The 27808-nt window shown below is 34.8% G+C and overlaps 2 protein-coding genes across 10 annotated transcripts in view; one reads left to right on the plus strand and one right to left on the minus strand.

Moving 5' to 3' along the window:
- The window catches only part of LOC128988688 (GATOR complex protein Iml1), a 54941-nt gene extending 38999 nt beyond the window's left edge, over positions 1-15942 (minus strand). For all 7 annotated transcript variants that reach the window (XM_054410230.1, XM_054410229.1, XM_054410225.1 and 4 more), the window contains exons 1-12: positions 15696-15942; positions 14397-14534; positions 11324-11493; positions 8966-9091; positions 8153-8293; positions 7505-7647; positions 6833-7020; positions 5029-5225; positions 3360-3424; positions 2754-2963; positions 2394-2463; positions 560-713 (exon numbers count right to left, since the gene is read on the minus strand). In XM_054410230.1, coding sequence (XP_054266205.1) covers positions 560-713; positions 2394-2463; positions 2754-2963; positions 3360-3424; positions 5029-5225; positions 6833-7020; positions 7505-7647; positions 8153-8293; positions 8966-9091; positions 11324-11493; positions 14397-14534; positions 15696-15738 — 1645 coding nt within the window. In that variant the 5' untranslated portion in view covers positions 15739-15942. The remainder of the gene's footprint in view (positions 1-559; positions 714-2393; positions 2464-2753; positions 2964-3359; positions 3425-5028; positions 5226-6832; positions 7021-7504; positions 7648-8152; positions 8294-8965; positions 9092-11323; positions 11494-14396; positions 14535-15695) is intronic.
- Positions 15943-16214: 272 nt separating this feature from the next.
- The window catches only part of LOC128989572 (ralBP1-associated Eps domain-containing protein 1-like), a 30174-nt gene continuing 18580 nt past the window's right edge, over positions 16215-27808 (plus strand). The window contains exons 1-5 of one of the 3 annotated variants that reach the window (XM_054411478.1): positions 16215-16271; positions 18853-19050; positions 20728-20965; positions 22495-22699; positions 23754-23846. In XM_054411478.1, the coding sequence (XP_054267453.1) occupies positions 18873-19050; positions 20728-20965; positions 22495-22699; positions 23754-23846 (714 nt within the window). In that variant the 5' untranslated portion in view covers positions 16215-16271; positions 18853-18872. Of the gene's footprint in view, positions 16272-16385; positions 16406-17330; positions 17350-18852; positions 19051-20727; positions 20966-22494; positions 22700-23753; positions 23847-27808 lie in introns of those variants that run through there. The other 2 variants (XM_054411479.1, XM_054411477.1) reach the window with 2 other exon arrangements.

Below are 27808 nucleotides of genomic sequence, written 5' to 3' on the forward strand. Positions count from 1 at the left end.
ATTTTTGTCTGGATAGCCAATAGATTATACCTATTGCCTTCAAACATAAAGGTTGCTGATACGACCATGATCAGGATCAGTTTTGGAGTCAGGTATTATCGATTATGTATTATTTGTCATTCGATGTACCAAATAATGATGCTTTTTTATATAAAATTGAGGTAGTTAAACATCTTTTTCCCTTAAAAGTTTTCTCATGTTAGCCTATGTTTTCCCTCTTTTTTTCTATCAGTCTTTGTGTGCCTTTAAATAGTTGAACCTTTTCCTTACACAAAAATACTTGTAAATGTGATTGGGGTCCCAAACTAACCATTACAATAATTTCAATGTCAACCAGTGGCGGATCCAGAGGGGGCGACCACCCCCCCCCTCGGGCATATATTTTTTACTGCATGTAATACAGTAGTGCATACACATTGCGAAAAACAATTTGTCACAATAACTTTGGACAAAGAAATTGTATAAACTGCCATTTTGGAGACTTAGTTTACACAAATTTTTCGGGAGTTTTTACACGAATAAAAACTTATTGAGAAGTCAACGTTTTACAGAGACTGACCATCAGCTGGGTTGAGTGTGACGCTAGAGCTGGTGTGGACAGTGGAATCATCCTCACTCCGAGGTGGGATATTGACAGCAACAGGTGTGACCGGAGGAGACCCAGCACCTTCCAAGTGGTGAATATCAGGGTCTGATAGCTTGCGCTTACTCATCTGGACGACAAATACAGAAAATATTACTGTATGGACAGCATTCGTAACAGTTTACTAAGTTCAATTGGGAAAATTCATGATTTATCTGGTTTATTCATGGCACGTCTCTGTATCACCAACAACTCTTATCTATTAACTTCGAGCTAAAAGATAAGACATACCTTGCTGACAGATATGACATAACTGTAATGTCCTGGGCGATCAATGCAAGAGCTGAACTTATCAACCTCAACTTCAAACCGTGGCTTGTAGACAATTATCATTTGTGCACTCTTTGTAATTTACAAGAGAAAGAAGATGCTTTTCATTTTATATCTGTTTGTCCCATTTTAAATTCAATAAGGAAATTTTATTTTGGCTGTCCAATTTTGACAAAGGAACAATATATAGAGATTTTGAATGGGTGGGATTGGCGGGCCTTAAGTAATTATTTAAAAGATGCTTGGTCTAAAAGATGGGGTTTAATACAAGAATTCAATCTGTGAGAATCATTTTCCCAAATATCCTTACTTTTAAAATCTTTTTTATTATTATTTATTAGTTTCATTAAGGCATCAAAATTGTATTAGTTCTAAGATATAAATGTATTATTTATCTCCCAAGAATCATTGAAATCTATATACAATATATTAATTTGATCAAATATTGCTAAATATTGCTAGAATGTAGGCTATTGTTGTGTTTCTAAAAAAGTTTACTTATATTTTCAATATTATTCTTTTTTAATTTATGCAAATATACATATATGTATAAATCCGTTTGAGAAATATGTCTATTTTCAAAAAAATAATTGTTTTATTATTTAATTTTTAATCTGATTTACACAACAGTTTACGTTAACCGTTAACAGTTAATCTGAACAGTTTACGTTAGTCAATTGTACAAATTAATGCTAACCAGGTACGCCAGCCGCAACAGACAGGCTTTTTGTCCATTGTTGTTGTAGTTAGTGCTAAGAAGTTATTTTTGTACAAATATTTGTAAATAAAAGCACTTTTTCATTCATTCATTCATTCATTATCAGAAAATAGATTTCCAGATAAAAATTTTTCTGGTTTTAAACAAGAAACTGACTGAAACCCAATCTGATTTTAGTTTTAAATATCAGTAATCTTTAAATTATTGATTTTTGGACTTATTTGATCAACTTATTTGTTTGATTTTTTGGTGGCAGACTAAAATCATTCTCTTAGATTATACTCACTTGGAGATTAAAAAATTGTCCAAAAACGATAGTTAGTCTGAAAACATAAACTCAAAATAACAAAACTGAGTCATGACCACACATCTACCTGTGCTGTGTCATAGTGGACTGTACTGCCCAGTACCGTACTACACACACACAGAACCGTCTGTGGTACAGTGTTGTACTGACCAGTTGTATATTCATACAGTGTAATGACCTTTTGTTTTTCGTGTTTTATGTTTTCCGTTCTTGTTTCTCAAAATAGGCCCCAATTCAGACGAGAAAGAGGATTACTGACGAAAAGGTAAAACTTACCATTTTAGTGATAATAGCCTAAACGAGGAATGAGATTGTGAATAGGAGTAGGAGGAGTATGAACAATGAAAAGGGGGATTTGTAGAGGCCTTATAGACGCCCAAACCTGGAGATAACTAGAATATAAGAGGCTCTGTACATATTTATAAATATGTTTTCATTCGTAAAATAAGACAAACCTTAGCAGTAGGCGTGCCTTCCAGTAAAGACACACTTGCCTTCTTGGTCAGTCTGTTTCCTCTGTTTAGACTGAAAGAAGAAATAAACATCCAAATGAGACATTGACACAAGTATATTTAGAACACTTTGATTAAATCACTGAATACTTTTTTTACTCCTATGTTTAAATGTTTTAAATGGATATCATAAAGTAACAAAGAAATTTTAAATACCAACGAGAAATATAAAGACAATGTTTGAGCCCTTAAGATAATTTTGTTGCACGACATACAACAATCCTTTCCTGGATATTCGAATTATTTTTATTTTTATTATTAAACATTATTTTATTTAAAATAGTAAGAATTCCTAATTAGTACCTGGAAGTATGGGGGGAAGGAGTAGCAAACACCTGATCATCGTAAGCGTCATACTCCTCCTCTGTGGTAGGTGTGTAACTGTCGTCATCAAGAAACAAGATCCGAGACCTCACACCGGAGCTTTGAGAACTTGACTTGGTTTTCCGAGGTGGCAATTTGATCCGAGGAATAAAAGTGGAATAGGCGACTCTCTTGTTGCTTGAGAAAAAGCTGCAAATAATGTATACTTATGAGAACGTTAGATATCAATTTTATACATGAGCCTATGTATAATCTCAAAAGTTAACAGCTGTAATATTTTTACAAAATATACTTTAAATGTACATTCTACAAGTCTTACAATGTAGATTCAATTGGATGGATTGGAGAATTCAATCACATATTAAGTTAAGTTTGGGTGCTTTCTTGCATCAACAAAACAGAGCCTTTTTGGGCAGGAAAAACCCCATAGTAACTGTTTAAGATCAAAGAATTTGGGAATATTAATTGGATTTGATTGGATCAACTAACCAAAATTCAGAATCAAATTTAAAATTCAGTGATTAAAAATTCTTGACTTCAACCATCAATAAAGCAGACCATGAAAGTAATATCAATGCATAGTACCTTAAATTGATCCAGTGAGGCATGCTATAATCATCTGCGATAGTTGTGGCATCTTTGTTATTGAACTGAAACAAATTATTTCATGGGTAAATGAATAGGCTGTAGTCTTATGAACATAAATTAAATAAAGTCGAAGTAAGAATATTGTGATGCTTCACGTCTAACTTGAACGGGAAGACTGACTATCTACAATATGACTTAGGTACTGATCAGAAATTACCTAAGATAGATTAGACGCTAGATTCTACACCTTCTTTTGATGAATCTGAAGCTGACAGATTAATTCTTACTTCTTGGTAGATGCATCTAGCTTCCAGGTGCAACTGATTACACTGAGTGTCTCATAAATATAGCTGGCTAGTCTCTGGAAGTTGGGATCAGTCAAAGTTCGGCTAAGAGTGCAATCAGTTGGACCTTCTACTTACGCGTCCAACTTGATGGGGCAGTGAAGGAGGAGATGCTGCAAAGTCTCTTCTTCCAATTGGCACACCAGACACAACGGCGACTCAGCAAGTTTGAAGCGAACGAGATAAGATAGGGTTGTAATGTGCCCTACTCTGGCACTTGAAGCAACATTTGACAAGGACATATGTGTGTTTTTGCAGATATAGGTGCTTTGAGGAGGGAGTGATGGTGGTAACTAGTTGGTACGTCATTCCACCTCTCTATCAATCTGTCTCTCTATAACTTGCGAGTTTTGGCTATGCAACCTAATGGTGAGTCGGTGGTTCAGTTGGTAGCATCACAGACTTTAGGCCCAAGGCAGCGATGTCATGGGTTCGGATCCTGGTCACTGCCGTAAACATGTTATCAGTACAGTTCACCTTTGTACTGTACCGGCTCACCTCTTGCTTTGCTGGATCTGTAGTCCATGTGGACAGGCAAGTGCAAGGTTAAAAGACGCAAAAAAACAGTGATAGAGTCTTGATAGTATACGGTACATGCATGCGGCTGCTTTATTAATTCGATCAGTCTCTTTTTTCATTGCAGTCCACAATGTCCTGGTATGCATTGGAAACAGCACTTTTAGAGTCACTGAGGATGAAAATATTTTTACTTTCAGGCTACTGCTGCGTTCATGAAGTTCCATGTCAGTTCAGGACGACGGATTTGCAGGAACAAAACCGGACCCGTTGGTAGATTCTAAAATATATTAAACAGCATACATCATACCCATAACACAATGAGAAATATTGTCAAGCGGCACAGAAAAAGGAAATACTAAGGCTGAAGTTTAGAAAACAGTGTGTTCGTCTATCAAAGAACCTTAATTAGATTTATATCAACATGACTAATGTCTCATTAAATGTATCCTAAACTCTTGATGTCCATATTACAAAGATAAACTAACCTTTACATTTTAACTAAGCACTGTAAAAACTACCAAGTTTCAATAATCTTTTTTTTATAAAAGAGGTTGGCCTTGGATTTGCCTGTCCACATAGAGTACATATCTGTGCGTGGAACGTAACCAGCAAAGCAAGGGGTGTGCCAGTACATTACAAAGGTGAACTGTACTGATAAAATGTTTACGGCAGTGACCAGGATCTGAATCCACGACATCGCTACCTTGGGCCCGAAGTCCGTGACGCTACCAACTGAGCCACCGACTCACCCAACAAGATTATACAACAAAATTGTTAAATACGACAAGTATATTTTGTTTCACCTTGAGTAAAGGCACGGCGTGGAGGGGCTGCTCCCCCACACACACCAGGTCACACCCCACACCGTTGTCTATGATCCTCTGTTTGGTGACATTGGTGAGCTCACGATCAACATTGAACACTCCCACCCCTGGAGTGATCACCACCACCAGCTGACCTGTACGATCGAAACTTCGCTCCAGGAAGTGCTTCTCAAACACTGCAAACACATTTGAATTGTTGAGGTTAAGGATAACATACAGCACAATGGCCTAGGTTAGTATAGCAGGCAGTAGGCTTACATGAATGCGAAAGAGTCCACTCCAGCATAAGAAACACAGATCATTTACAAAAGTTATAATATTTCACTGGTAGCATTTTCAACCATGAAATGTAAGAAGATAGGAAGAGAAAGATCTTCAGGTTCAATGGACAATGACAACTCAACTCTTATTTCAATCATATTAGCTTGCTACCCTTAGAAAAATCCTTAAAACATTTAGGTTACGCTTTACGCCAGTTGCATTTTTTATGAAAGATTCACAAATGCTTTCAATGGAAAGTGGTCCAAACCATAGACAAAAAGAATTAAATATAGACCGTCAGCTGTGCTGCGGTTACCATAGGTTCTGGCACACACCGCTTGCAGCGCCATGTAGTTACGGCGTACGCGCTACGTAAACTACAGCGGTGTGCGCCGAAACGTATGGTAACCATGGTAACCGCAACACGGCTGACAGTCTATATTTAATTCTTTTTGTCTATGTCCAAACCCACCCAATTGTTGTGTATATAGATTGATTCCATCCTCTGTTTAAGTCTGAATTGCTAGGTTAACAATGCACCCACCAATGTGAACGCTTGTTGGTTGGTTATATATGTTTTTAAAATGCACTCAGTCAAAACTGTGATTCAAGAATATGCAACACAAATGTCACAAGCATTAGATCGCTACAGTATTCAGGACTACTAATATTTATTAAAGGATGCACCCAGTCAAAACTGTGCCCCAAGAAATTCACATGAATTTTTTTGATTTTTTATTAACATTTTGCCTACCAGCCCTCACAATCCTATGTATGGATGGCGTTATTAGACCTGGTAGGGGAATGTGCAGAGGAGCTAACTACATTTTTTTGAAAAAGATTTTATCTAGTTAATCTCTTCAAGAAAATTTAATTAATTTACACCTCAAGAGGGCATAATTTCAACTTTATCTTTAAAACTTAAGTAAACCTTTTCTTTTTAAACCTATTCAATTCAGTGGACATTTTGGTTTTACCTTTTGGATAACATCAAAATTTAAATTCATTGTTGGTGTATTGTTAGTTACACCTTATTTGGACATTATTATATTCATTTAATCGTTGCATTCAAGCCAGCACGACAACCTACCCTGAGAGAGAGCCTTTTTTAAATTCAACTTTTAGTTATTTAAAGCTAATAGGTCTACATTTTTAAATTAATCCTTCCACTTTACTGTAGGCCCAAACTTCATTGTAAGTCCCTTTAATTCTAGCTTTTTAAGGTTGTTAATTGTTACACTGTTAATCTTGATTAACAGTTGAATCTTGATTGTTAATCTTGAACAAGCAACTTAAGTTTCTCGTTTTATGAAACTGGTTTTCTGAAACACACTGGTCCATAGTGCAACCCGCTTGGGTTAAATATGTTGTGCGATGTTCTTATTTTGTATTATGTATAAGCAAAAATGAATCATATTCCAACAGACACCATGTAAAATCAATGAAAGTTGTTGGGCATTCAAATAGAAATACTGCCTCATCAAGGATCTCACAATGTTAATGAATAACTAGTTATGGTTACCGTTGAGTGAAATGTTCAGCACTTCCAGGAAGTTCCCCTGAGCTGCTGTAGATATACTGGCCTTGGGGCAGTCCGAGCTGCTTCTTGAGTGGTAGTCCAACATGGTACGTTGGTAGTCCGTGAACATCCGCCGCAACTGTATCATGACGTGGCCCCACTCGTCATACCTCTCGTTCTGAATAACCACCCTGATGAATGAATGTGAGTTTAACTGCAGTACAGGTCGGTACAGTTTGGTACGGTACAATATTTTGTAGGGATGGGTCGAAGTCAAATCACTAATCCACTGAATTTTTGAAAAAAAAACTCTAGTATGAGATTCGATCGGTGAATTTTGACTTTCGAATTCAAATTTGCAGATAACTTGGATGAACAGTATTTTTCCCCAAACACTCCCTAAAAACACAGGGAAAACTTAATAAAGATATACAAATGTAAGAAAACATGATTTTAAGACACCCTTGTTAACTTGACAAGCCTGTTGTTTGCTTTATAAATAAACATGGGATAATTTAAATAGGAAAGAACTTTGATATTAGCTTAAGTACATTACATTAGCTTATTCCCAAGAGTTTTTGAGACTTCTAAACGGAAATTTACCTTTAGAAAATCATTAAAATGTAGTCTTTACCTATTCCCCGTTTTACACAAACCTTTTGAGCACAAACCTACCTATAAAAGTCCTCATAGAATCTCCCCTTGTAATCCTGCTGCAAACATCTCCTCATATGTAAGGGGAAGTCTTCAATAGTTACAGCCGAGTAGAAGAGACGAGAGAACAGCACGATTGTCACCTCATGGTTACTTCCATGTTTCTGTAGCATATTTTTAAAGATATTAACATTAATGTTGAAAATGGCTGTATGTAGAAGGATTAGAAGGGGTGGGCACATTTTGAAAGAGCTGCGATGAAATAAGTAGTAAACAAGTAATAAAAAAACTGAAGGAAAGAGTTCAAGAGGAAGGCAACACTGTAAACATGATTGGAACCAATTGAAAGGAAATTTGAAGAGAAAGGAGCAATTGGGGTAGATGTGAGGGATTGGAAAAATATGAAGAGGTATTTGTTGGTGCAGATGAATAATCTTGTTTTATATTTGTGGTATTATATACATCCACTAAAACAAGTTAAGTTCAGGTTTTTAGTTAAAAATTACTACATTCATGGTCAACATCAGGTAAATGATAGAAAAAGATTAAATTTAGAGTGGGATAAACGAAAATGGAGGCCTATGACCTATGCCTATGAACCGGATATAATTGAAGAGTATATGTATGTGTAGTTAGATATGCAGACAAATAATTTGAAATTTTATTTACCTTCCACTTTTGGAAAAGCTCAGCAAGAAAGCCATTTACAGCTTTCTCAAAATACAAGTCTCCGTGAATATCAAAGTCCCACATTTCTGAACTCATCTGTATAAACAAGTAAACCATTGCAGTAGAAGATCTGAAGACAACCTGTAATAACGAATTTTCATTTTATTAAAATGTCAAAAACACACACCGTATATACATATCGTACAGACAAACAATGCTTTGGAAGGGTACATAGGATTACGGCATTCCAATACCTTTCTACCAACATTTTTTTAAGAGTTAGACTAACTTAAAAAAATTCTGAAGCAATATAAATTATGTATTCTCTTAAATACTTGTATGCATGTCATAAGAGAATAGTAGACTCCCTCTTATCCGTACTTCTGGGATCGAGGCCAGTCCGGTTATCGGTTTTGCGGTTAAACTGACGTCCCCAAAAACTCGTTAAAACGGACCGTTTAAATGCATAGTGTATAAGCCAATAATGATTATTACGTATTTAGACATGTTATCACTGGTCTCAAATCTTTCCCACGAAAGATTGTTTCAGTACCGCCCACTTCCTGCCAATCTAGTCCGGTTAAACCAATCTGCTGATAAAAATTTTCCGATTAATGAGATGTCATTTCCGCAGTGTGTAGTCCGGTTAAACCGATGTCCGGTTAAAAGGTGTCCGGATAAGAGGGAGTCTACAAAAGAAATAAACTAAATAGTCTAGTTGTGCAACAGATAATCGGATAAATTCTACTACTTGTCATAAGATAATTTTAATTTATTGATCAATTATTTGATTTATAAAAGTCCATTACTGGCCTTGGTGTCCTCAGTGATCACCCCACAAGCAACCTTGTCTCCCATTGCCCACATCTCGTACACTTGACAGCGGACACTACCTCCACAGAACTCTATCTTCTTGTTTAAGTAAACACAAGTGTTCACCTGTAAAAAATCAAATTAATTTAGGAGTTTCTTTAAAGAGGGTTATTATCTAGTATGTTTCCATATGCTTGAAGTGATTTGTTTGCAGTCTCCAGGAACCTGCAACGCAATGTCAACAATCACGATCAAAACACAAGAAATGCTCAAGGCTTCAACTTACCAGAAATCACAAGTCAAGTTTCCAACTGAAGCCATCTTACACCGGAGTTAAGCTTTTCACATTGTGATTGTCCCCCAAAGCATTCAAGAGATGACTTTCTGAATGGCAACTCCAGCATCCATTTTATAAAATTAGGTTCATGGACTGGCAGAATTGTGAAATGAAAAGCAAGATCTTAGGTTTTATTTGTTTACTTCCTCCCCCTATAGCCTACACAGTATATGGAGTATTGTTTTTGTCAAACATTTTTTAGTTTGAGTATATTTTTTTAGGGGGAAATATTTGTTTGAAATGAAATGAAATGAAATATTACTTTATTATCACAAAAACATTTCACAGATCCAGCGTTAGCTGGTGAAACAGGTGATATTGTCAGAGATCTTAAACACTAAGTTACATAACAAAACTAAAATCCACATAGCTTAAACTAAAATATATTTACTTATCATTTAAATAATCGGAAATATTATAATAATTTTTCTGTAAAAGGTATTGTTTGAAATCATTTTTAAATTTTGAAATACTGTTAATTTCTTTGAAATTAGTGGGTAGACTGTTGTAAAGCCTTAATCCCATATAATAAGGAGATCTTTCATATAAACAAAGGCGATGTCTTGGATATTGAAAATTTTTTGAGCGTGTAAGATATGGCTGACTGATTTGTTTATCATTGTACATTTGATAATTAATTTTAAAATTCACCATCATTTTAAATATATAAAGTGAAGGCAAAGTTAATATCTCATATTTAGCAAATAAAGCTCTGCATGAGGTTCTTTTAGGCATAAATGATAAAATCCTTATAAATTTCTTCTGAATTTTGAAAACTGCTTTAGAATAAGAAGTTGCTCCCCATAATTCAATCCCGTATTGCAAGACAGAAAAGAACATTGCATAGTACACTGTGAGTTTAGTTTTTAAATCTATTACATTTCTCAAAACATACATTTGAAAGCAAGCCGTATTTAATTTACCAACTACCATTTTAATGTGTGTTTTCCATGTTAAATTCTTATCGATATCTAAACCCAAAAATTTTGCATTTTCAGTAAAGGATATAATATTATTATCATAAGATAATTCAACGGTGGAGTTTTGCCTATTCTGAATTGTTTGAAATAACATCACCTGTGTTTTAGAATTATTAAGTTTTAGCCCGTTGGCTGTAAACCAATTAGATAAATTAAGAATAGAAAGACTGATTTCTTGTTTGAGATTTTGCAAATTATTTGATTTAACTATTGCTGTAGTGTCATCAGCATATAAGATAAGGTTAGACGATACATTTCGAGGTAAGTCATTAATAAATATTAAAAATAGCAAGGGGCCTAGTATTGACCCTTGCGGAACCCCACATTTAGTGTTAAGCCACTGTGAAATTTTGTGAAATTTTTGTTTTGGTTCCCCCTGAACCCAAAAAAGTAGTTTGCAAAGTAATGTATGTGTTTGTGTGCATGTATACAAAGCTACAGACTACGCCCATGGACAGATTTTCATTAAATTTGACACCGGTATGTGGATTTAATACAAGGTATCTCAAAGCGTTTATTTTTTATTTTTAGAAAGTTTTGAGCGGAGCAAATTGCAGCTCTTTGGGATCGGCTTCATTAAAACTTTATCACTCAATAACGGCTGAACATATTTTAGCCAGCCTTGCTCAGGTTGTTTCGACAAATGTTTGGAATGTTTAAGAAGAAATCATTTCAATTTTTAATAATGCCTATATAATTTAAAAGTAGGCTAACCCAAAGTTTCTAAATTTTAATACAATACAATACAATATTCTTTATTGTTCATTCATTAAGAATTACAATAGTGTCAATCCCCCAACTGGCAGCGTGACTATAAAAGTCGCAGTAGGTGGTTTCTGTAGTGGCAGCGACTATAATAGTAGTTTTTTGCAAGGTTTTAATTAACTCAAAATAAATTACTAAAACAACTGTAAAATGGAATAATTTTTATACAGTTTTATACAGTTTATACAGTTTTTATTTTACCTCAAGAGTGTTATGAGTGTTTCTTCAAACACAAGGACACAAATCGTAACAAATCTCAACAATGGCTGAACTTACCAAACTCTTTTTGAGTCTCCACATCTCACTACGGCCCAAGTATTGGTCTTTGAAGATGAGTTCTACTGAGTCCAACGCCACAGTATCAGGACTGACCACATTCATGTGCACATCATTGTACGTCCTTAGTTGAAACGTAGTGGCAATGCTCTGCTCCACACTGATAGTTTCTGGATAAAACAAAAAGAAATTTAGGCCTAATCATAGTAAAGACTTAGTTTAACCATTCCATTTCCTAAAAGCTAAAAACTACTTTCATTTTTTGATCATGATTTATGATCGTGTTAGCCTCTGGGTTACCTTGAATAGACCCATGAACTGGTTAAAATCAAGAAAATAAAAATAACCATCAGTTTGGCTTCGACGGATTAATTGAGCTTAATTAGATGAAAATGGAAAATACACAGTTGCTCCGAATAACATCATTATAAACTCCAACATACTTGTATCAGACGACACTCAACTGTTAAATGACTTGCGTCTCTTCAACAGTGTTAAAAAAATAAAAATTGACAGTATAGGCAAAATTAATCTAAATCTTGTCCAGGGTGTGCCAGGGTGTGGAAAACCCACCTACATTGTTAATAACTACAAACATGGTGACCTCATTCTCTTACCAACAAGAGACTCTGTACAAGATTTTAGAAATAGGTTTAGAAACAAATACCCTTGAAACATCAAGAACACCACAATTAATGACACGATCCGAATGGTTCACTCATCTGTATATATAAAATCCAATGTATGTTTGTATATGTATGTTTGTTTGTTTGTTTGTTTGTCCTTTATGGACTCCGAAACTGCTCGACAGATCGTAATGAAACTTTCAGGTATTATTAATCATTATTCAAGGATGATTTGTGTGAAGTTTGGTGCAAATCCGTCAAAAGGGCTCTGCCGCAGTGGCTCTGGAGTATTCCATGTTAACCTTATGAGTACTCATATTTAAATGGAATTAAAGAATCTTAACAGCTGGTTCAACTAAACAATTTGATTCTGTAATGTTCAATAGCATTACAAATTTAATAGGTTTACCAACAGGGTGCAGCACTATTATTTTTTTTATTTATGACAACAGCTAATTTGCAACCAAAAGGTGAGTGAGCGTAGCGAACGAACTTCAACCCGGAGGTGAGTTAGCGTAGCGAACGAGCTAACCTGAAGGCAAGTGAGTGCAGCGAACGAGCTCCAACCTAAAGGTGAGTGAGCGTAGCGAACGAACTTCAACCAGGACGTGATTGAGCCATATGAACGAGCTCATCTTGAAAATGAACGAGCATTTGACATAAAACCACATTAGGACAGGACGAAGTCTGTTGGGCCAGCTAGTTTATAATAAACTTGACTCAACAAATAAAACATGGACAGAAATATGAGAGGCTTATAGTAGATGAAGCCCTAATGATGCATGCAGGATAAATAATCTTCGCGGCTGTGCTAGCGGAGGGAAAGAAACTATGGTTGTTGGGGACAGTATGTTTATGTTCGGTTTATGGATAGGACGTTTTTTGTTAAGCTAACTATTATTTTTTTTTTTGTTTATGACTTTTTTACGGTTTTATCTACAGAGTAACAAAGCCTGTCAACTCTGAATATGAACAAATATGGGATTTTTTACTTTAACCCTCCGAGTGTCACGTGTTTTGGCCTTAATGTCAGCCTATTTTTTGCTCATTTGCAAGATTTTATTAAAACTGATCTGAGAAGCTTAAAAACAATGTTAATTATACTGTTCTATATACCATTTTGTTTGGAAAATCTTGGGCTTCAATATTATATATAAAACATAAGGAAGATTTTTTTAAAAAAATTTTTTTAGGTAAAAAAAAATTTATAATTTCGAAAATTTAAAAAATAAAATATTTTTGCGCTCAATGAAATTGTATAAATTATAGGCCTATAAATATTTGAAAATAGCCACTTTGTTCTAAATTTTATGAGGATTACAAATATATAATAATATAAGGAAGTAGATTTGCAAATAAATAAGTTATGGGCAAAAAACAGATTTCAGTACATAGCGTTTAGCTAAGAATGCATAGCCCAACCATAGCTAGGAATCTGGCTGATAATTTACATCAATATCACTACCTACTTCTTCAGGATCATCAACCAGCACTTCAAAACCACTTAAATCTTCTTATAATGCACCACGTATATCACTACTTTTGATTTTTAACACTAAAACAATGATAAATGTAATAAAACACATCAGTCATCGGTCCGAGGGTAACCTAGCTGTTCGTTTACAAATACACGCACGTCAGCTCAGTCAGCTGTCTGCTACAATATTTTCGGAACTAAAATGAATAGTGCTTAGAGACAGACCTAGGAGAAAGCTTAGAATATTACGGAAAGAACGATACCTAACTCAATCCAGTACAGTCCGATTCAGTTAGTCATAGAGCCTTCGCCGTAAACAGTGTTCGCGAGTCGCTGTAGCGACGCACGACACTATACAAAGTGCGTTACGCGTCGCTGCAGCGACGCATGACACTCGGAGGGTTAATTGGTATATAGTACAAATTTCCATAAACAAACGCTGCTGATTAGTTTTAATGCAAATACATTACTGTCAAAGCTTGTCATATATCAGAACAAAATAATAAACATATGAAATAGTCGTGACACAAAACAAGCAGATAGCACTATCATACCAGTTGGTTGCAGCCGCAGCAGAAGGACTACAATACTGTTGTGGTGCTTTATAGACGGAGGTAAGCACACTTCTTTCAATTTATAAATACAACCATCATTTAGTAGAAGATTGCTTGTCCCCTGGTATTGAAATGAGAGAAACAACAAAGACTGATGTGGAACAAAAATATAAACAGGTACAGTATCAGATTTTCATTATGACTAGTCTAGGCCTACTCCAACTTTTAAGAATCTATGGTAGAACCTGTCTTTCCTGACATTGCGTCCTGACCCTTTTACCTCATTGCAGGCGGTCATCCACAGAGTTACAAAGCATTAATATTGGTGTTGGCCCCACAAGAGCGAAAACTCCATGTTAGTGACGAGACCCAGTTGGACCCTGAAGAGCACAAAAGTATTTTGTTTTGGAACTAACCTCGTCCCTGCAAGTCCTCTTTGAAGGATGTGATCTGTAAAAGCAAACGGCTGAACTCGTCTTCTGGATGATAGATTTCCACAATATCGCCTTTACGCAGTGTAGGGAAATCTTTAGGATTTATGATCAAGTCCTCCACTGAAAAAAAATAATATTATAAAGTTGCCTATCATTGACAATCAACTTAAAATAAGGATTATTCATAAATTAAATTCAAACTTTAAGTAGGCCTACTGTTAGCTTTTAAAAGTGTAAAGAAGGAAACACACTAGGCGGTTGCCTTCCATAAAAATTGCATTGCAAGTCTTTGAATTGACTGTAGGCCTAACCCATTTGTCGACTCAGATTCTTTCCGTTCAACTCCTTCTCCGTCTATTGCTCTCTGTGGCATTGTTAACAAGAGTCAAATCTATTGTTTAACTTCAGTCTGTGTGCACCTGCCTAGATTAGTTACTTTCAACCTTCTGGGGTGACATGAGTTTAGACAAACTTTGGGTTGAAGCAGTAAGGAGTAGCCTATCCTTTTCTTTATACAGTCAATGACTATAGTTATCATGATAGCAGGTCTGGCAGGAAATAAAGAAAAGATTGAAATGAATGACTTGATAATATGTCAGGTAGGCTAATTTTATTTTGTGTTTGCAATAGCCTAAGTTAAGTTAGGCCTACTAGGGAAAATTACCAGGGAACGCTGAATTTGTATACACCCCATAAAAAAGTACAATTAAGGTACTTTCAGTACCCAACATGTCTGCCACAAATATCTCCTAGTCCAAAGAACTCTCCCATGCAACTGATGACTCATGTATTTCTCGTCGGTTGCTGACAGAGCCCAACAGACCAATGGGTTGGCCTATTTCATTTAAAAGGGCAGAAGGCGTCAGAGTCAGGCAGAGATGGAAAACAACAGAATGGTCGGTGACGAATTAGTGGGTTTCCTACTTCAGTTGATTTTTTTTTTCTTTCAAGTACCGGTAGGTAGGTAGGCCCTACCGTGATTTAAAATAAATGATTCTTCAAAAAATTCAACTTCAATTTAAGTCTCAATTTTACAAATGCTCATTGGCGGTAAAACTTTGATATCCAAATCCATGGTCTTATCGATTGTTTTAATCGTGAGGCTGTAGAGTTTGGTTTATTGTTAGATACCTAGTCTAAATTAGGCCTAGGTTATCGATTGAATTGACAGATAAGTTACTTTTATGTTTGCTAATAAGATAAAGTTGTATATCTATCAAAGTTTCGCCTTTCTAACTAGGCCTAGCCTATTAGCCAAGAAATAATTAATATTATTCTTACCACTGAAATTTTTCGTATGAACTATTAGCTTGTACAGCTTCATTTTAGGGATTATCTAGTCTATACAACACTATTATGAGTCCTTTATCTTGGTTTCGACCTCATGAAAAAATCACATTCCTTCTAAAAACAACAAAATCTAAATCAATGTTGTATTATCATCATAGCACATCTGTACACAGCCCTGTATTTTTTTACAAACAACATTATTCATAAAACTTGAAACTGAAACCTAACTTAGGGTCGAGGAGGTTATGGTCGTAGTTGTAAGTAAACAAAAATGCCATATTTTGTGTACATTTCAGTTATAACAGCTGTGCTAGTGTGCTTGACCTAGCCAACGTCCGAAACTCAATCCGAATACCGAAACCGAAACACCATGCACGATTGAACGAATACGAATACAGAGTCCTGGTCACTGAAACTGAACCGAGTGAACTGGACCGAAACTGGAACTAATCTTGCTTTTTGCCAGCAGAGGAGTGACGTCAAAATATTATTGAAATTGAATTGAAAGAAAAAGAGAGAAGAGAAAATAAGAGAGAAGTAACTCCCTTCTTCGGTTCTGGATTCTGTGTGTACGTAAACTATATTCGACTTTACTTAGCTAGTAATTATTCTAAATCGTTTACTAAATTATTCATGATTTACACTATAAGCTAATGTTTTTTTTTTAATTCCTTATCCAAATGATTGACCTGTGTTAAAAAGTAAGGTTATGACTATTGCTTTATTAATAAGCTAGGCTTACACCTAGGCCTACCTACATTATAAGTTAGCTACTTAGCATAGTTCTCTAATTTCCTATCAGATATACACACGTACAACACCCGAAATAAACACAACCAAAGCAATACCCCCATCAACACCAGGCACATAGGCCTAGTTTTACAATTCATTACCAGAACAGGCCTAGGTCTATAAAATCAACAACCACTTAATTAACAGGCCATATTACAAAACCGCAGGCTACATTCTGCTGCACTTTAGTAATGTACGTCCTACACTTAACTTATTGGAATGAAAAATATCAATAGGCTATATAGATTATTCGATATATCGATTATTTCATTTGGTTTGTTAGGTTATTACTAACCAAACTTGGTATATTGTATGAAATACTGGTAATTGATGTATCGAAACTGGTAATTGATGTATCGAAATTTGATTCCGAGTGTAGGACGTAAATTAAAGTGCAGCCTAAGTTATACATTCATGTAAGTTGAACCTCACGTGAGCAACCGAAGTATAAGTCAAGTCAGGTGCATTTTCTATTAATAGCAATGGTATGGCATTCAGAATAATTCTATCTTTCGTTAAGTTTAGCATTTACCATAACACATAACTTAGTACTATTTATTGCCGGTACCTATTTATTTATATTTTCTTTTTAATTATTGTCACAAAAAATATTTCATGTAAGTTATTACGCACCACACCAATGTTAGCCTTCTAATTTAATTTAGGGTACCTATCATATATGTATTGTTTTGTTAATTACTGTACAGCATATTAACTCATTTAAATAATTATTGTAAATGGTTGTTACCGTCAAATAAATAAATAAGTTAAACCAAGTTATGCATCAAGACCCCTGCGTCAAGGAAGAAATATGACAACTTCCTGATCCAAAGATTGTGCTGAGGAATACTTGGTAGATGGTATAAATTGTAGAAGCCCATAATTAAAAAACTAAAGTAAAATCAAAAAATTATCCACCAAGATCTTTTTCAAGTACCTATCTTAACCCATGGCCTTATCCTACTTAAGTTACTTACTTAAAGGCCTAGGTAATCAGTCATCCTCAGAAAGTAGAAAGTTTTACAATTATTACATCTCCATCATATACCGTTTGCTCTATCTTAAATTAAGACTTTGATCCCTACATTTTACATACACCCAAGCAAATTTATCTCCCAAGTGTTTCTAAGTAAGTACCCTAGGCCTAACTTAAGTTAACACATAAGTCACTTAAGTCACTACCGACATAAAATTACTTCACCACAGACCAGCGTAAGGATTTTTGCCACGGACCAGCGTCAACTATAGTTGATGTGTGGTCAGAACTCACTGGACACCAAGTATTGTGGACACCAACAAACACACACTTTATGGCTTGTTGAAAAAGTATGTTTTATTTGAAAAAGTTAACTTAATGGAATAGTCCGTAAATATGCTTTTGCTGTGGTTTCCATGTGGGGGATTTTTTTCTGTACAACTGGTAGCAATTTTTACACATAAAATTCTACAGGTCTCGATGCGTTAGTTGAATCAGTCCTCTTCAAGTGAGTTTGTGTGTGGTTTATTATCTTATTTAACCTTTTTTGTGTTTTTTTTTTAATCATTGAAATAACTTACTACATAATAGATAAAGACATCGATAGGCTACATACATTTAAAAATGGAGTTGTCCGTTGGTAAAATAAAATAAAATAAACATACAACGATATAAACGATGGACCAATTTCAACTATACAAAACTAATTTTTATTAAATACATGACTGAATTTTTTATTGCAAATTAATGCAAATATTAGGCCTATTTAGACCCTAGGTAATTACAGTAATCAGAAAAGCAAAAAGAAAACATTGGTCTGTGAGTATGTTTAGCTTAAAAAACATTGGTCCCAAAGGGAAATCTTACCCGCAGGTTAGGGCAGTGACTTAAAGTCTGGCATCAACTATTTATTTATTTACATTCCAACGGCCAAAGACCATTACAAAAATGATTAGTACGATAGTTATAATCTTAAATTAATAAATAAATATTACTATAGTTGACGATAGGTAGCAAACGTGTTGATACGTAAATATAAGTTAGTAGGTAAATGTAGAGCCTAATCAATGTTAGTTTTGTCAAACCATCGACACACTATCCAATTTGTTCAGTCAAGGAAAAAGGGAATATTTAAGAATGACGAATGCTCTTTTCCTGTTTACAACCTGAGTCACTTTTCATTTTAAATCCTATGAACTTTGATGTCGGTTCACTAACACCTTGTGTCAACCCATACGTAACTTTACAGGTAGCCTAAAGGTGAGTACTTAACATGAAAGTAATGAAGCAATCTTGAAATCACGCCAACAATCTTACAAAACATTGTATTTGTATCAAACACTATAATCATGCCACATTTAGGATTTTGTTGTGTTACAGCATAATATGTTAGCTTGCAAATGATGACCACCGAATCACAAAACATGATTGTTGAGCCGATAAGAGAAAACGGACTGATTCAAGTGTCAAGTGAGGCAACTACTGGCTCTCCTGAAGCGTCTAGCACTGCAAGCGATTCCCCGACCCCAACAAACAGTGTCCACGAGAAAAACTGGCCCTCACATTGGCAAGGTCTAGGTAAGTTGAAATCTTAGTGATTCTTACTGGTCTGCTCATTGGAATGAAAAATATATATTTGACTTTTAGGACTAGCCTATTATATATTTGTTTTAACTGTTAAGCAACTTTGTTGTATCTTCTTAATTAAGCAAAAAGTGAAGTTAATAATTGTAACTTACGTCAATCAATCCAGTTGTGTATTGGAGGGACGTATGTTTCGAACTTTAGGCCATCTTCAGCCCCGCTGTTAGACTAAGTTGTTCCATCCTTAGTTGCATAGTTGGTGTAGCAACCACGTCAAATATTTACAAAAAAGAACATAAAAAACACAAAAATATGACATTGATGAAGACGAACACATATTAATAAAACTATCACCGTGCGCACGGCTGAACGGGCTCGGGACTGCGGCGGCACTCAATGAGTAATGAGTATTTTGTCGTAGTAGCGGGGCTGAAGATGGCCTAAAGGTCAAAACGTACGTCCCTAATACACAACTGGATTGATTGACGTAAGTTACAATTATTAATTAAAACATCAATCCGTTTGCTACAAATCAATCATGAAAAAGTGAAGCATTGATTTTTCTCATTGGTTTCTAAAAGGATGCTACGGGAGTGTTTATCATAATAGAGTGTGAAGAAAAAATGTAATTTATGAAGTTAATGTGTCCATGAAATCCAGTTCTAAACCTATTATTTGTTTCTAGCTAAGAACTAAACCTAAATGTGTAGCCTACCTAACAAAGTATTTCAAATTTAATAGCCAAACATATTCTTTTTACGATTTTCAACAAAAATAACTAGACCTAATTTAAATTAAAATAAATTAAATCCATTTCTGGGGAAAAAACTAAAATTTAAATAACAATGTAGGATAACCACACTCTGGTAAATAGCCAAATGAGATAGAAATCCTAGGCATATCTACAGAATTGCTCACCATTTTTACTAGGAAATAAATAATAAGACATAGGCCTAGATTTAATCAATGATTACAATGGGAACCATAACTTACTTCAGACTGTTACAGGAGTTACTATGTAATTAGAGTACGGTAGTGAATATTAAATAGATTTGTTTGTACATTTTTAGGTAGAATCCCAAAATCATGTATTTCTGGTGTCTTTGCCTCCTGATCACAAATTTAAAATAATACTAGAGTTAAAAATACCTGTAATCGGTCAGAGTGATCAATGTCACCGATGAGCGGCGACCTGTTTCAACCCGGAAATGGGGTCATCTTCAACCAATAAAAGAACATAAATTCACTCCAAAAAGGTTGTCAAAAAGTCTATGAATACATAACGAAGTACTACACTTAAATACATTAAGTGGAGTTCTACTTCTAAGTAGTTCACTTCTAAGTGTAGTCTTCTTTTATCGCTGCTGGGTTGAAACCGGTCGCCGCTCATCGGTGACATTGATCACACTGACGGATTAAATAGGTATTTTAAGTTTTAACCTCTATTAAGTATTAAAATCGTGTGCAGTTAATTTGTGAATATTGGAATAGCATATGTACCTACCAATTGAGATGATTAAGTTACATTCTAAAATTGAAACTAGCACATAATTTTGCCTATCGTAATAATCCACTACTCACCTAATAGCCTATTATCTACTTGCTTATTCATGTATTTAGGAATACTGTGAAGTAACAGAAATGAATTTGATCTTTAACTGCCCTGCACAGTTTCAGAAGAGCAAAGACAGCTGCTCGGCACAGAAGAAGAGTCATCTGACCGCCACAGCAGCGACGGAGAAGATGAGATACCAAAGGAGGTGTGGACTATCAATGAGGAACAACAAGAGTACTACAGGACACAGTTCTGCAACCTGCAGCCCGACCCTAGCTGTCTGTTGCCAGGACCCACGGCCAGACAGTTCTTTGAGAAGTCCAAACTGCCTGTGCAGGAACTCCGCAAAATATGGTAGGCCTATTATATTACAAATCTCGATTGGCAAACACATATAATCTGGCAGCGGTCCGCGAGTGTTAGTTACGACTTCTACGAGCTTTTCATAAAGCTTGAAGCACATACCATATTTTGAGTCCCCATTAGGCTAGGTACTGTGTGAAAATCATCTAATAAACTATACCCCCACCGCAGCAAACCTGCAGAATGAGCAAATTTTCGTTTAACTCACCTGGCTGGATTTTCACTATAATATTCCTGTAAAATTGTCAGATTTATCTCCCCATTTAAATAACATAAGTTTTAATGAGTAAGATGCTTACTTATGTTTGCTGCTAGAGGGAAGGTAGAAAGGTTTTTTTTGTTTTAGCGAATTTCCCTATAGGGAAGTAGCTATTACCGTAGGTCTCATGGTAAGACCTAAGCCCGGGACCGATTTACTTTTTCATTTTGATGTCCCCAGAGGCCAAAAACACCATTCGTTCAAATTTTTATATATCTATATATAGATATATATATATATATATATATATATATATATATATATATATATATATATATATATGTGTCCATCCGCACGATAACTTGAGTAATTTTTGTCCGATTTTGATAAAATTTGGTTTGAAGGTGTAAGGCGGGATAAACTTGAATGAGTTCGCGAACCAGCATGATCGGACTATGGGAACGGGGGTTTATGGGGGGTTTTATGGGGTAAAGATAGGTGTTTCCCATTTTTGCCCCTAAAAACACAAAATTTCACAATTTCTTTTTAAACCATTTTGTAGAGCTTAAAAAAACAAATAATTTAGTATATTGAAGCGTTATTATGCGCCTAATTGTTACGGAGAAAATTCAAAAAAATTGTAATTTTAAAATTCCCATGTTATTCTTATGGAGAATAAGTCGACTGTTGCAGTTTGCTTGTTTATGAACATATTTTGATCGATTTTGGAAAATACTTTTATTTCTTACTAAACTATTATCATTTCATAAAAAAATCTTTTTTACCCTCCCTGTTGCAGCAAACCTAAGGTACTTGTTAAACTAATTCTATTTAAATAGGAAATAAATGTGCTATTTTTATGGAGGCATTTTAGTGTAAATCCAATCAGGTCAATGGAAATTCGCTTAGTCTGCAGGTTTGCTGCGGCGGGGGTATTTTTTATGTTGGTAGCTTAGTTTGAAATTGTAACTACAACAGTTTATTTACTCTCCATAAAAATAACATGGAGCATTTATTTTCCCTGTTTCAACCCTTACAACAAAACTGAATGAAAGTAACTACTAAAATGTAAAACTATTGGTTTACAATAAATTCTGTAGTAACACTGCTGATAGTATGTTATAATTTTGTATATAGGCTATATGTTTTACTAAGCCAAATGGTTTTTAGCTAGCCTGTTCTAAAATTTTGTTTATTTAGGAATCGCAAAAGTTTAATCATACATTTTGTAATAAAGAACACTGACTCGCCCAGAACTACAGTTTAACACAATGATTACCTGAACCACAAACTTTCTGATGTTTTAATGTACATTTTGCAGGCAACTAGCGGATGTGACGAAAGATGGTGCGCTGTCCCTGGCTGAATTCAATGTTGCAATGCACCTGGTGGTGTTGAGGAGAAATAACATCCCGCTACCGGACGTGTTGCCGCCCGCTCTACTGCCCAGCGTGACCGGCTCACGCGCGTCTAGTCCAGCTCTCAGCACGGCTGGGTCAACCAGCTCACCACACCGGGGGAAAGAGGCAAGTACAATCATTAGTCAAAGCACTCATGTCAGCCTAACACTGCTGTTGAAAGGCGGACTTTGCAACTAGCCTACCCACCTTTATTTTTGGAACCTAAATCAAGACAATTCAACCCCACCTCTATAGGCTATCTTCTCTCCGAGACTTTCTTAAACATCTCATGCTCCAACACCTCGATTGTGTTAGAACCTCTAGAATTCTCCCCAACAACTCTATGGCATTAACCAGACCATTCAGAACCAAACCAACAGAACACAAACTAACCACAACAACACATAACTAGTGTGTCCAGGAGTTAAATTTAAAAATCCTGCTTTCCGGGACGAGAAGATCCCGTTATATCTTGCTTTAATACAACAAAAACTCCCCTTTTCTCCCACATGTATATTCCAGTTCTATTGCAAGTGGACTTTTTGGTGTATAGTTTTTAAATTCCTCTTTAAACCTTGCACTTATTGATAGAAACATTTAATCTGTCAATAGGTTAGTTTTTTTTAGAACATCAGTATAAAAAAGAAAAACTGTTGTGAGAGCCACATATCCCGTTTTATCCGACATCCCGTCATAATCCAGCACACAGTCTAAAAATCCTGTTTACGGGGTTAAATGTTAACAAGTTGCTTGTTTGGAATAGACTATTATTGTTTCATAATATCTACACTCAGCATCAAAGCTCCAATTTTTCCAAAGCTGAAGAGGATTAAGTTGTAGAACAACCCTAGTTGGCTAACTATTAATCACCCAATGAAATATGAGGAGCACTTTTTGTCGGTGGTTAATATTTTGCGTTAGAGTATGTTAGTCTTTCACGCATGTTAAATAACTGTAATAATGTAAAGATCCGTGTAAATGTAGATGTTAGCATAGTTTGGTAAAATGTAGATGTATAATTTTGGTGTTTTTCCCTAAAACATTATGTCTTTAGGTATAAAAAATGTATTCCAGTGTGAGTTTGGGATTCTTATCATTACTAACTAGTGTAGAAATAGATATATGCCAGCAAGTGTGAAATGTGTGCTCTAGTTTTTTACGATCATTGTTTTTATTTCAGTGGACCAAGTTTGTTGATTCACCTACAAGCTCAGTTTCATCTCCTGGACCCAAACCTGTGAATTTCGACTTCCATAAATCTGCAGTAGAACAAGTAAGACCACTTTTGTTTCAGTAGTTAATTAGTAGGTTTTAAATTTGATATTATTTTTGTTCATATGAATAATATGTTATATTGAAACATCATATCGTAGTTTAGAGGGATCTAGATATATAATGGTATCCAACTTATTTAGACAGTTAATGAATGGATGCCTGCTAATAAAAACATGCCGCTCAATTACTTTGTCTGATACCCTATACTTTTATGCTAATCCTTACAAGTAGGCACTCTATATAACCTTGTAATTAAATTTTAAATAATTACTGACCTATTTATTGAATAACTTCTTGATCAGCATTGTAGGCCTACGTGTTATTAAATTTACGGAAAGTAAATAAAAGAAACGTCTTATAACACTTAAAACATTTATTCACGCTTATACTGTTACAAGACGGTAAATATACAAAAAAGATGGTAAGTGGTGATCGATTTCGATTGGACACTCCAATCATTATCAGACCCAACAGGCGAATATTTTAAATTTGATACTGGACAATTTTTACTTGGTCTGTCAAGTGGTCTTGTTCTTTTACATCTGAATAAAACACTCTTGATTATCGTTCTTATACTTTCCACACATTTCCTGCCCAAACAAAAATTTCATTTTTTGTGACAGTGAGTTTATGCTTTTTAAGGAATTACTATGAACATTTTCTGTCACGATTAGTAAAAACTAAAAAGTAAAGTTTTCACATCCTTTGGGATCTTGAATTTGATCCCATCCTCAGTCGATAAAGTTTCTAAAATATAAAAAGATTTTTACACAAACCCAGTCATGGGTTTTTTTTTACTTATGGTTATGGATAGTTTCTGGAAATATATCTTAAACAACATGTCCTTCCCTCCTTAACCTACCATTGGTCACGTTGCTCACGTTCCACAAGCTATAAGGAGCTGCCTAACATCAAGTCGCTTACAGTTTTTCTGCCATAAGCCTCAACTTTGGGTTGGAACTGAAATATTTTTGAATAGCTATGCATGGAAACGCACATTAAGAGCCGGCTGGAGCCAGCGAAAATTTCGCCTTTTGGCAGCGCCTGCAATACGTGAGATGCGGTAGCGCCACTATCGGTGGCCACTAGGGGAGTTACGTGCTCTTGCTCTATTCACAGAACTAAACCTAGGCTTCGAGAACAACACACAGTGTAAAAAAAACACTGAATAACCGCAAGGAACCGAGCAAGATAGTAACGTAGCCCTTCCTCGACTCCATATCCATCATAAATCATAACAGCTGAATGTTTGTCGGGTTTGGTCGGGTCTGACCTGACCTTCACTATAGCTTGCTATGCCACTTTGAAACAATTGTAGTACAAGTCATTGATATAACTTTATTACAAGATTGAATTATTTTAAAACCATTTTTAACAATGTTTAGATATAAGTTTTATTACAGTTATCGTTATTTAAAAATCAGTTTGAAGCTTTTTCCTAAGAATGTTTGTTTGAGCGATTAAAATTTTATCAAAGATCCTAATAATTATATCAACCATTTTTTAAATCTAAGATTTGACTAACATACGTTTCAAAACAGTTTTAACAAAATAATCTTTCTAAACAACATATGAACAGTTTTAACATTTGGTTAGTAGCTAGTCTTTCAATTGCTTTAAAGAGTTTTAAAAATAATTTCCAAAAATGTAAATTCGACTAAACCGATATGTACTAACGTAAGTTACAACAAGTTTGACTAATCTTTAAATTAATTTTTAAATGAAATTGATATTAAACGACTTGTATGTCTAAGATTGTATAAAAGAACAGTTCATGTAATAAAAACGGTATGTACGTTGAACGATTTCAACGCGTGTTGTTTAGTAAATTGTATTAAAGTGGGTAAGTATTTTTGTATCCATGAGTGAAATGTTATTTTAATCAAATTCGTTACAACTTACAAATAGGCCCTAATGTGAGGCATATTCGTATAATTGTCTTAAATGCAAGTAGGCGGTCTTCCCTTTTTAATGTAAAAACACTGTTGATTTTTCTCAACTCCATAAATTTCTTAGGGAGTATATTTTACGTTGTATATTTCTTGTTTTCCCTGTGAATGTGTATTTATTTTCATAACATTATCACTATCAAACGTTATAAACAACAAGTATTGGTAGTTTTTATTTTAGTAAACCACATTATCATTCGTCACTAACGGATGATAGGGCAGGCCCAGCAGGTAGTCCCATTGTGTTCGTGCGAGTGAGTGGGTAAAGGATCGCCTATTTTCTAACTTTCACATTTTTGCCAGTGTACAGGCGTGTCCAGGAATCGAACGCTTCCTCTACTCGCATTGTACTAAAGCGTGCGCGGTCCAAGTATGACAAAATATCTGTAGAACCCCATACTGGCAATAATGTCAGTAAATTCGTCTTGTACAGTAAAAAAATATCAACATATGCAAATCCTTCGAATAACCATCTCGCAAGGCATACTGCTGAAACTATAACAATGTTGTCTGTTTACACAATTGGTTTTTATTTTTAAAGTATACTAAAAGTGCCACATCAGCCTAAAAAATGCATTGCGAATCACCCTAAAATAATTTAGCTTGCACTATTGCCTGCAATTTCCAAACAAGAATGATGTACGGAACTGCCCGAAGGCTCTCTGTTTTAGGTGCAATACATCAAAAATTGAAACTTGGCCATTTTCATATTTAAAATATATTTAAAATTGGCCAGCTACCTGCACAGTTATCTTTGATTTGAAACTATACCATCAATAATAATAAAAGCACCGATAGAACTTAATTCTAAAATATTATATAATAATGTGCATTGTAGGAATATATAATAAAACATCGTTAGGTTATATTAATCCATTTATAATTAGGAAAGTGATTTTTGTTTCAAATTCAATTTTATCATTCGGAAACATTACAATAATGAATAAAACATATATGAGCCAGTTGAGTAAAAACAAGTTTGATATTTTACAGTTATTTAAAACATAATTTTTAAAAGTTTAAAACCCACACTTAATGTAATGTTTATATGCACATTTTATTAAATATATATATCAGTAACACAACTACAGGAGGGCAGTTTAGTTCTAATAAATGTATATCTGTAATTAATTAATTATACTCGTACCGTACCGGTATGTTTGAAATAAAATAAAAACATTTTGAAACATTGCATAATGAATGAAAAATATATGGGTCAGTAGAGTAAAAACCTGTCTCATATTCTATAGTTATTTACAACATAATTTTAAAAATAAATATGTACAATTAATTGAATATACAGTATGTAAAAATAAAACGGTAAGGCAAATCTATTAAATAAATAATATATCTGTAACTGAATATTCACAAAGCACAAGTATTATATAATTTTACAACATGAATAAACACTTATGTACAATATATTATTTTGAACATATAAGTAAACCAATAAGCCTAAAAGTTTAAAAATCGCTTTAAAACAAAATTACAAAAAAAATTTGAAATTATATTAGGATACAATGCTTTCTTGACGTGCTTTGTACAACTATTTACAAACTTATTTCTTTTGTTCTTTTGTCTGTTCTCTTCTTGGCTTTTTCTTGAGCCTCCAAAATGTATCCAGGATTTCTAATCGGCATAGTCCTACTGTTTCGAGGGTCTATTAGTTCTGGGAGGACGCAGTTCATGTAGAATTGTGTTAGCTTAGGAAACATTTCCTGTTCCCAAAATTCTTTATTTCTATTTACAACAACGCTTTTTATTCCTTTTTGAGTCCATAGACAAAAAATGCAAAATTCCCTTTTCGTAACATGTAGCTGGCCTTGAATTTGGTAATAAAAGGCGTGTTTTTTATTAATTTCTCCAATCTCTCCTTTTTTGTTTGATGACCAGAAAGTACACTTTTTCTTCCTAATTGCTTCATCAGGAGTCAAGTCTTTGGCAGACGCTGGGCACTTTATTTCCACCGTTGCATCGTCATTTACCAATCCATCGGGACTTGCACCAAGAT

The sequence above is a fragment of the Macrosteles quadrilineatus genome, unplaced genomic scaffold (genome assembly GCF_028750875.1).
Source record: "Macrosteles quadrilineatus isolate MER2022 unplaced genomic scaffold, UCM_ALF_1.0 Scaffold_3__2_contigs__length_128488019, whole genome shotgun sequence".
NCBI classification, from domain to species: domain Eukaryota; kingdom Metazoa; phylum Arthropoda; class Insecta; order Hemiptera; family Cicadellidae; genus Macrosteles; species Macrosteles quadrilineatus.